This window comes from Cnephaeus nilssonii, assembly GCF_951640355.1.
Source record: "Cnephaeus nilssonii genome assembly, chromosome: 13".
NCBI classification, from domain to species: Eukaryota; Metazoa; Chordata; class Mammalia; order Chiroptera; family Vespertilionidae; genus Cnephaeus; species Cnephaeus nilssonii.
Genome location: NC_137084.1, coordinates 18,307,639 through 18,319,354, shown reverse-complemented (window position 1 = coordinate 18,319,354; position 11,716 = coordinate 18,307,639). Strand labels below are relative to the sequence as shown.

At 40.9% G+C, this 11,716-nt stretch overlaps 1 protein-coding gene across 1 annotated transcript; it reads left to right on the top strand.

Moving 5' to 3' along the window:
* Positions 1-4,315: 4,315 nt before the first annotated feature.
* Positions 4,316-10,740, top strand: LOC307109335 (olfactory receptor 5J3-like; the record flags this gene model as incomplete). Its single annotated transcript, XM_079788021.1, has 3 exons — positions 4,316-5,234; positions 10,287-10,481; positions 10,580-10,740. The coding sequence occupies 3 exons, from the start codon at positions 4,316-4,318 to the stop codon at positions 10,738-10,740; spliced, it is 1,275 nt and encodes a 424-aa protein (XP_079644147.1).
* Between the last annotated feature and the right edge of the window lie 976 nt (positions 10,741-11,716).

The following is an 11,716-nucleotide window of genomic DNA, read 5'->3' as shown; positions in this document are numbered from 1 at the left end:
AAAATGAAGAATCCAGATTTGGGAATTTGGTTAATGATTCATTTCATATCTGCTTACAGTTAAATAAATTTTTAATTCTAATGGCCATATAATGATATTTCTTTGTTAGACCTGTGTGAATTTGTCTAACCTCATTTATCATTAGTATAAGAAAGTTAAATATCTGATTTACATTTTAATAAATGTTGATAAGTAAACCATTACTTTTTCTCACTCTACAATAGCATGTCATAAATGTAAGAAGTTTCATCAAAAGGTTTTTGAAACCTTGAGGATTGTCTGCTGGAAATGGCTAAGGGCATTTTCCCACATCTAAAGATTTGTACCAATCTGACAATAGATTCTGTAAACCTTGCCTTTGATATGTATATCTACCTTCTTTAGGATAATTTATGTTAATAAAAAGCAAGGGGTCCCAAGAGACAGGAGGACTTGGTTTCTTTAGCTAAGTCTTCTCTGGACCTCCAAAATGCCTTCCAAAATTATGTTTCATCTCTAGACTCTTTAATAATTTATAGCAGCCCCTTCTCCAGATTTCTGAACCCCTTGCAGATGCTGAGAAAGACCCCCAGCATCACTGTACATGTCAATTTAAGGTTTGCTCTTGTGTTTTGCAAATAATAATAGAGATAATACATTCAAAAGTATCAATGTTAATCCATATCATAGTTTTTAAGTCTAGAAAAAATAAAAATTAGACCACTCACTGCCCACATTCAAATTTTCATATATCAACAGACACACATAAACATAGTGATTTTCATAGAAAAAAGACAGAATCCTATATATCTCAAGAACATTTATTTTTCCTGTACTTATTTTCATTTAAATGGGAAAGGTCACTTAAAATAAAAGGATAGGTAAACTTCCACATTTTATTTTATTTTCACTTCTTTTTATCACATCTCTTTGGCTTGAAAATGGTTTTGCCCTTTTGTCAAAGGTCAGTCATACAAATGGGTTCTACATGCTTTTACAAACCAGGGAATATGAATGATAGAATAATTCTGCTAAATATGTTTCAGGTTTCATTAAACAATAAGATGCCACACACCAAAACAGTAGCATAAAAACTTTCATTTAGGTGGGCAAAGGGGGGTGGGGAAGGAATGGAGATATCTGCAATATTGCCAACAATAAATATAAAGTAATAAAAGAAAAGAAAAACAATTTCTGTCATTTAATTACATATGCAGTACCATTGTCAGTGATAAAATCAGTCTTTTTTTTAGTGAAAACACAAAACTATCATATTTGCCATGTATTAAAGCTTTAGACTGTCTCTGAAATGCTAATGTTCTTTTATTAGTTCAGAGTTTAATGCAGGGCTGTTTTCATTCTGAAAATTCATTTGCTTTAAAAAACAACAAGAAAACATGATTATATTTAATACACAACTTTGGTACAACCAAAAAGTAAAACACCACAGTAAAATAATAACAACAAAAAAACACATGGTATTTCATCTGCAATGACTAACAAATGGTTAACATCTTTAGTCTTAAACAAGCTCTTAGAAATCAGTAACAGAGAGACTATACTCCAAGGAAACTGGAAAAAAGAAAATGAAGTAATACAAATGATGGTCAAGGATTAAGCATTTATGATGATTGTGCTAAACAATGACAGAATAATTTATCTGCAATATCACACTGTCACAGAATAAAAACACTGACATCTAATGTTTTTCAATTTTGAACAGTGTTGTACAGTTTTAACTCTCATAACTGAACACTGGGAGACAGATTGATGAAGAGTATCTACAATTAGGGGGAAAGCTAGTTTTTAATCAAAATATAAATTTTGAATATGCTTTGCCCTGGCAATGCTCATTCATTGAAATTACTTCAATAAACTAGTTGAGCAAATTCAAAACGAGTTACATAAAAACATGTTTAATGCAGAGAAAATATGTAGCCAGTATATGCACTCTAAAACACTACCTGCCTATCAATTTATTAACACAAAGGATTTGCATCAAATCCAATAGTAGATAATGGTGTATGGAGTACAGAAAAAAGTAAGTGTATGACTTTAAAAAGTATAGATTAATATATATATATATATATGTATATATATATATATATATACATACACACACACACACACACACACATATATATATATATGTATGTATGTATACATTTAAGTGGTTTTATAAAAGCAAGGAGTATCTACTACGAGATTGTAGACAACTGCAGGAATCCATTTTTTATTTTAAATCTTTAGCAGTTTATTTTATACAATATGGTTTCAATATATGTTTTGAAATTAGTAAAGCATACTAGATTCACAGAATGTTCAATTAAATTATTATTTTTTATGTTGTTAAAACACTACATTGCTTATAGTACAGAGGTATTTTTGGCCACCTATGGTGCCTTCTTTTCCTGTTTCATGCAACAGGGAGGCTGAACTAAACCTGGTTTCCTTGGTAGCACTGTCATGCACTTATATGACAATAGCCATCTCTCAGGATCAGACAACCATTTTCTGGAAGATAGATTTTATAACTAGGCAGTTGTTCACTTAGTATTAGGCTTAAGGACACCAGTGATATCAGGAAAGCCATGTAGATACAGATATAGTTTATTTATTTAATTTAAACACATGCACGTAGATATAATCACATGAAATGTCAGCATGGATTGGGGAGGTGGTAGCTCATTTTTAATTATTTTAACATTCTAACTTCTATTTTTGTACATTTTCCGAAATAGATTTATTTTTACATGGAAGACATTTCTTGATGACATATCTAGAGAACCTGAGACCAAGGTTTTGGAATCTTGCACATTGATCAATAGATCCTTATTCAGATTTTTTTTTCTTATGTCATATACCCTCAATTCCACTTTATATTCCCACAGAACTAAGGAGGTCACACATGATATTAGTAGAGGCCCACTGCACGAATTCGTGCACAGGTGGGGTCCCTCTGCCTGGCCAGCGATCGGGGCCAATCAGGCCATCTCACCCACTCCAGATCAGGCCAATGGGGGCCAGCTGGTCAGGGAGGGACTGTGGAAGGGCTCCAGGGCATGTCCGACCCTCTCACCCAGGTTGGATTGGCCAGACCCATCGCAGCATCTGCCCCCTGGTGGTCAGTGCACATCACAGCAACTGGTCAAGCAGTCAACCAAAGGGTTAACCAATCAGTCAGACACTTAGCATATTACGCTTTTATTACATAGCATAATTGATTGGGTAAAATATGGCAGTGGGACATAGAATTCCATTGGCCTCCCAAAAACCACCAACACCACCAAAAGGAGGCTGATTTGGAGATCTTCCCGTGAAATATGAGTCAATGAAAACAATAAAAAAAATTATAATTTCTAGGGAATTGGTGTGAGGGTATAGTTTGGATATTAATCTTTCTAAAATAATGGGATTGTGCACCAGTGAGTATTTTTGAATGTCTTAGAGATTTGATCTGTTGGTGAATAATAGATTATGTGGATTCCAGTAATTAGAGTTGAAGGATTCACACAGTAGTCCATACTCTCTTTCTTTCTTCTAGGTCACCTGTGCTAATAGTATCCCAAAAGCTTCCCATCATTTTCCCTGAGCAACAGCTGCTGTGAGAAGAGGCATGGTTAGCACTGGCATATTCCTGACTGTGAACCCTAACATAACGTTCTCAGGGACCCTACCAAACTACTCCAGCAACCACCACCCTCACTGCTCCACTGGGTCCTGGGTTACAGACCATTTCTATCCCTTATTTGTTAAGGCTGGATAGGATCTGAGGGGCTGATGGGGTATTGGAAGAATGTTATATCTAGGAAACTGTCATTACTCTGCCTGCTTCACAATTGGATTAATGAAGAAATAATAAAAAAGTACATTTATTATCTGAACTTCTCACTAACTATACTTCTCTATTAAGGACAGAATAGTACTACAACACTAACAAGAAAAACAATCTTGTCAGAATATGTGGGTTACTGGACCAAATAATTTTAAGAACTATTGCCTATACAGAACACTGAGGACATCGATTGCGTAATATGAGATTGAAGTAGTAAAATTACCATAAGTACTACATGGTTTGGTGTGCAAATAACATGAGTGATTTTGAATAAAAGTGCCCTGAAAACCCTATACAGCGCTACCCAACTGTAGGCAATATTATTAGCATAATCACTTCAATAATTTGTAATAAATTGGGTATATTTCAAGGAGAGTCATTTTACCTAAAGCATACTTAGCAATGTATATCTCTTTTTCTAATTACTGAAAAAAAAAGTAATCTGATGTCAACCCCACTTCCACTTCCTTCTTTAACACCTGGGGTTTCCAGATCTGAGTGATGGCTGCTGAGAACTGCACTGTGTTTACTGACTTCATACTCTTAGGACTTTCTGGCAGACAGGATGTGCAGCGGGGGCTCTTTGTGCTCTTCCTGCTGGTTTATGGCATCACCGTGATCGCCAATCTAGGGATGATCCTGCTGATCAACATGGACCCCAGACTCCACACGCCCATGTATTATTTCCTGAGCAACCTGTCTTTCTGTGACGTCTGCTACTCCTCCACTGTCGCTCCCAAGATGCTGGTTGATTTCTTATCTGAGCTAAAGAGGATTCCATATAATGTATGTGTTGTTCAGATGTTTCTTTTTGGGTTCTTTGCAGCTGCTGAATGTGTCATGCTGTCTGTCATGGCATATGACCGTTACGTAGCCATTTGTAATCCACTTCTTTATACAACTACCATGTCCAGGAGTGTTTGCATCCAGCTCGTGGCCATTGCCTACATTGCAGGTTTAATGGATATGACAATCTTCACCTATTGCACAACTCTATTGTCATTCTGCAATTCCAAAGTCATCAATCACTTCTTCTGTGACTTCCCACCCTTACTTGCCCTCTCCTCCTCAGATACAACCATCATTGAAATAGCATTGACCATTTCCTGTAGCTGTGTTGTGGGGTCCAGCATCATCACTGTCCTCCTCTCCTACAGCTACGTCATAACTACCATCCTTAGAATGAACTCAGCAGAGGGCAGACGCAAAGCCTTCTCTACCTGTGCCTCCCACCTAACCGCTGTGGCGATATTTTTTGGAACACTCTTTTGCGTGTATTTCCGACCCAGCTTGAGTAACACCATGGACATGAGCAAAGTAGCTTCTGTTTTCTACACAGTTGTCATCCCCATGTTAAACCCACTGATCTACAGCTTAAGGAATAAGGATGTGAAAGGTGCCCTGAGGAAAGCAGTTGGCAGTAAGTTATGTCTTGGGTGAAAGCGTGTTCACCCAAAATTTTTTGTTTCGAGATGTTGAGAGCTCACCTTCTGATACTTTGACAAGTGTTCTGTGTAGTCTCGCCAGTACAATTCTGGATATTTCTTTACCTCTTTTTACCTAAATTTAGTGTAGGATACAGTGATTATTAATCTTATTCTATTCAAACTAAGGAAGAGTAGTAATATGTTTGCTCTACTGTTTTGCCAAGAGGGTCTTTTTATGCCACTTTCTCTATTCATGGGTATGTCCCAGATATGGGTATAGTAGCATCTGCCTTCATGTCAATTAAATTTATTCTACCTAAAGCTCCATTTTTTTTCAATACAATGGATTTAATAAAATTGCTCAGTCAGAAAAGAGTTTTAGTGATTTAAATTAGATATTATTGTTTTTGGGGGGTTTTATCTTCTTTCTATGTGCTGGCATCTTACTATATATACATTTTCCATCATAACACTTAGAAGTAATAAGTAGTAAATAAATCATTAAGACTAAATTTAAATTCTCCTGCCCTAACTCAATGTTCTATAAATGCAAGGTTCTTGACTGTCTTATTCAGAATTATTTCTACTTTGCTATTTACAATGCTCATTTTCAGGATGCCATTCAAAAACATTCATTGCAGCAATATTTAAAACTAGAGGCCCAGTGCATGAAATTTGTGCATGGGGGTCCCTCAGCCCAACCTGCACCCTCTACAATCCAGGAGCTCTCAGGGGATGTCCTACTGATGGCTTAGGCCCACTCCCCATGGTTCTCTGCTCTCTGCGGACCTGGAGGTTTCCCTGCAGCCATGGAGATGAAGCCCCATGCCGTGCTGTCCGCTCTCTGCCTGCCGCTGCCATGCACCATGCAAAGGAAGCCCCAATGCCCTGCAGTGTGCTCTGTCTGCCAGGCCTGGGGGCTTCGCCGACAGAGACACACTAAGGAAGGCCCCATGCCCTGTTGTCCGGGCTCTGTCTGCGGGGTCTGGGGTGTTCCCACTGCCACCTTGCTAAGGAAGCCCCCAAGCCCTGTTGTCTGGGCTCTGTCTGCCATGTCTAGGAACTTCACCCCCACTGCCACACTAAGGAAGCCCCCAAGCCCTGCTGTCTGGGCTCTGTCTGCTGGGCCTGGGGTGTTCCCACTGCCTCTGCTCTAAGGAAGCCACCATGCCCTGCTCTCCAGGCTCTGTCTGCAGGGCCTGGGGCTTCCCTGCTGCTGCACTTAGGAAGCCGACATGCCCTGCTCTCTGGGCTCTGTTTGCAGGGCCTGGGGCTTCCCTGCACCCGCACTAAGGAAGCCACCATGCCCTGCTCTCCGGGCTGTGTCTGCAAGGCCCGGGGCTTCCCTGCTGCCGCGCTAAGGAAGCCTCCATGTTCTGCTCTCAGGGCTGTGTCTGCAGGGCCTGGGGCTTCCCCGCTGCCATGCTAAGGAAGCCGCCATGCCCTGCTCTCCGGCCTCTGTTTGTTAGTCGGACAGACCAGATACTCCAGCAGCAGGGCTGAGGTGACTGGGCGCCGCCATCTTGTGGCTATGGGGGCTGCCATTTTGTCACGGAGTGATGGTTACTTTGCATATTACTCTATTATTAGATAGGATATTTACAAGATTTGGAAGCAGCCCAAGTGCCTATCAGTAGATGACTGGATAAAAAAGCTGTGATGCGTGTACACAATGGAATACTACTCAGCCACACAAAAAGAAGGCAGTCTTACCTTTTGCAACAGCATAGTTGGACCTGGAGATTATTATGCTGAAGTGAAATAAGCCAGTCAGAGAAAGGCAAGTACCATATGATTTCACTTATATGTGGAATCTAGTGAACTAAATAAACTAACAAAGTGGAAACATACTCATGGACACAGAGAACAGACTGACAGCTGTCAGAGGGAGGGAGTTAGGGGCTAGATGAGAAAGGTGAGAGATTGAGCAAAGAAACAAAAGACTCCTGGACACAGACAACAATATGGTGATTACCAGAGGGAAGGGTATGGAGCGGGTAGGAGAAGGTAAAGGGAGTATAAATGGGATGGAAAGAGACTTGACTTGGGGTGGTAAACACTCAATACAACATACAGATGATACATTGTAGAATTGTGTACCTGGAACCTGTATTTTATTATTGTCAACCCAATAAATTCAATAAAAAAATTACTGAGTGAATGGATGTGTGTCCCCTGCAAGACTGATATAAAAAAGGAGCCTTTGGTCCTCACTGGTTTGGCTCAGTGGATAGAGCATAGGCCCTCAGACTGAAGAGTCCTAGGTTCAATTCCAGTCAAAGGCACGTACCTAGGTTGCAGGCTTAATCCCCGGACCTTGTCACTGGGGTGTGTGAGGGAGGCAACCAATTGATGTGTCTCTCTCACATTTCTGTGTCTCTCCCCCTCCCTTCCACTCTCTCTAAAAATCAATGGAAAAATATCCTCAGGTGAGAATGAACAAAAAAATAAAAAGAAGCCTTTTTCAATGAAAAAAAAACAAAAACAAACTTTTCTTGTTAATTTTATTCTAGCATGTTCATCTTCATAAAATCCAACTATATTTCTTCTTTTGGTCTAAGCTGAGTAAGTATCAGATACAGGGATCATTTGATGAAGAGAACATTTTGCATCCATTAATTCTGATCATTCTGTCCCAATGATCAGCAGCTCTAGATTTAATTTTTTAAATTGATTTTAGAGAGAGGGAAAAGAAGAGAGAGAAAGATGTGAGAGAGATACATCAAATTGTTGCCTCCAATACATGTCCTAGGGATGGAATCCTCAACCTAGGTATGTGCCCTGACCAGGAATTGAACCTGAGACCATCTGGTACATGGGAGGACACTCCAACCAACCGAGCCACTTGGACAGGGCAGCAGTTCTAGACTTATATTGCACTTATTATTCTTCACATCAGACTGTCTTTCCCTTCTTGCCCTCACTCTGGAGAACAGATATAGGCTCTTGACAACTGTACAGAAATTGCATGAATTATGTTGGGGGTATAGGACCTTGACCTTCCCTAATGGCTACTAGAAAAAAAAGAACTTTATCTACCTTTACATGTTCATAGCATTATACTAGTTAATTTATTATTTGTTTTTGGTTTTTTTATATTTTTATTGATTTTTTACAGAGAGGAAGGGAGAGGGACAGAGAGCTAGAAACATCGATGAGAGAGAAACATCAACCAGCTGCCTCCCGCACACCCCCCACCGGGGATGTGCCCGCAACCAATGTACATGCCCCTGACCGGAACCGAACCTGGGACCCTTGAGTCCGCAGACTGACGCTCTATCCACTGAGCCAAACCGGTTTCGGCGTACTAGTTAATTTTTTAAAAAAGAAATGAAATGCAAGAGTTATTAACAAAATTTGTTTAAAAACTTAAATGCCCAGAGTTAACAATAATTTATGTTCAAGGGGGGAAAAAACACAAAGAACAAAATAGTATTTACATTAGAATTCCATTTGCAATGAGTTAAATTGGTTCTATGTGTATCTGTGAAATAAACTGAAACTGTATTCTAAACACAATTTCAATAGTTGTCATTGCTTTATGGTTGGATATTAAGCAATACTAAAATCTATTTTAATAACTTAAGGTAATTGTACATGATGTTTGTACTATTATAGATTAGCTATTAATCCAGTTATGAAAAACATTATACAATTTCAAGGTTTTTGGAGTATTCATTTATTTCTCATGTTTCTATTATATGTAAGAAACATGGAGGTTCTCTCTTCTTCTTTCTGGAGGACAGAGTTAGAGATTATACAAGGTTTTTCACTGAGGTCCTCTAACTTTATATACATGCTAGAGGCCCGGTGCACAAAATTTGTGCACGGGGTGGGGGGGGGGGTCCCTTCAGCCCAGCCTGCACCCTCTTCAATCTGGGATTCCTCTCACAATCCTGGACCACTGGATCCTAATTGCTTACCTGCCTGCCTGCCTGCCTGCCTGCCTGGTCACCCCTAACTGCCACCCCTGCTGGCCTGATCGCCCCTCACTGCCTCTGTGTGCCAGCCTGATTGCCCCTAATTGCCCCTCCACTGCCAGCCAGGTCACCCTCAACTGCCCCCCTCTGCCAGCCTGGTTGCCCCCAACTGCGCCCCAACAGCCTAGTCACCCCTCACTGCCCCCCCTGCCAGCCTAATCACCCCCAACTGCCCTCACTGCCAGCCTAGTTGCCCCTCATGGCCCTCCCACCAGCCTGGTTGCCCCACATAGCCTGCTTGTTCAGTCATTTGGTCGCCCCTCACTAAACCCCCTGCAGGCCTTGTTGCCCCAAGCAGCCTGCTTGTTCAATAGTTTGGTCGTCCCTCAGGCCAGCCCTGGGTGGCTGGGCAGCCACCGTCTGAGGCTTTCCTTTACCTCAGGCTGGCCCTGGGCGGCTGGGGGGCTGAGGGGACTGGGGGAATCCAGAGGCAGGTGCATGGAGTGGCCAGACCCACCTGGGGGCGGGCCTGGCTGTGCTGCGCGCCTGCTGCCCCGGCAGGGCTGAGAGGACTGGGAGCCACCATCTTTGAGGGTGTGGCAATCAGTTAGCATATTCCCTCCTTATTGGCTGTGGGCACCGCCATCTTTGTAAGGGCATGACGATCAGTTAGCATATTCCCTCTTTATTAGATAGGATATATAGGGATATATATATATATATATATATATATATATATATATATATATATATATACACACACACACACACACACACACACATATATATATACACACATATATGTTCCTTTAATGTATAAAGTGCACTTAATGTTACATACTTCAAACATTATAAGAATGAAATAACACATTAAAAACATGCAATTTTGAGCTGGTTACTTTTCTTGCATTACTTATTGAACACAGTTTTAGACAAAATAAATATATTTTACTATGTCAAATATTTCCTTTTATAATCTCCAATACTTTGTTGTTCACAGACTATATCACATATCAGAACCTCTCAATCACCGTTCAAATCTTTTCCCAACTTAATGTACTTTATTAATAACATTAAATATATTTATATCTACAAAACTAAACTGGTTTGCCGCCTCTCCCACAGGCCTGATGAGCTGCAGCGGTTCCTGTGCGGACCCGAGGCAGCACTGGCCTGAGCTGCTGTGGCCCTTGGCAGGCACCCCCAGTCACAGCCCCCACCACACTGCCAGCTCACACCGCTTCGGAGAACAAGACCAGCCCCACATGAAGCCGGTGGTGGGCAGCACGCCTCTGGTGGACTTCTTGATGCAGCTGAAGGGTAACACGCCCATGGTCCCAGATGCAGTGACTGGTTACTACCTGAATGCGCTGGCTTTGAGGCCTCAGACCCTCACATAATTTGGCTCATCTCCCTAGCTGCCCAGAAATTCATCTCAGATATTACCAACGATGCACTACAGCACTACACAGTGAAGGGCATAGCCTCTGGCGGCTTCCGCAGCAAGAGCAAGGACCACAAGTACACTCTAACCATGGAGGACTTGACCCTGCCCTCAGCGAGTATGGCATCAATGTGAAGAAGCCGCGCTATTTCAGCTGAGCCACCCGACCTATAAGTACTTGTCTGTCTCCTTGTCCCCACACCAGCCTGATTTCATAATAAACTTTCTTGTTTAAAAAAAATGTAATCTTCTTGTGCTGTGTAAAATTAGGTTCGCTGGCCATCATTAATATATATATATATATATATATATATATATATATATATATGAAAGAAATTATTTTTATTGAGATAAAATTGACATATTATATTAGTTTTAAGTATACAAAACAATGATATGATATTTGCATTGCAAAATTATCATCACAATAAGTCTAGTGAACACCAGCATCACAATAAATACAATTTTTCCTTGTGATGAGAATTATTAAGATCTCTCTCAGCAACTTTCAAATATACAATACAGTATTATGAGCTATAGTCACCATGTTACATGGCATGACTTCTTTATTTTATAACTAGAAATTTGTACTTTTGACCTGGATCACTCATTTTTTCCACTCCCATTCCCATCTCAGGTAATGTTCAATTCTCCAATCTGTTTTCTATATCTAGAGTTCATATTTTTGGTTCATTAATTTTGTTTTTCAATTCCAAATACAAATAATACTAGTAGTCCTGTGCACGAATCCGTGCACCAGTAGCTCTCTGCGGGGCCTGGCTGCTCCACACCCACTGCCCAGAGGCTCTCCGTGGCCCAGAGGCCCATCCCTGGCCGGGTGCAGAATGCTTGCCTTGTTGCTGCAGTGAGGAAGCAAGCATTCTGCCAGGCCGCTCACACTGCCCACTCTCAGCAGCCACCCCCCGGGACTGGGGGACTCCGGCAGGGCTGAGAGGACTGGGCGCTGCCATCTTGTGGCTATGGGTGCTGCCATCTTTGTGATGGAGTGATGGTTAATTTTCATATTACCCTTTTATTAGATAGGATTCTATGGTATTAGTCTTTCTTTAACTTATTTCAATTAACATAATGCCCTTAAGGTCCAACTATA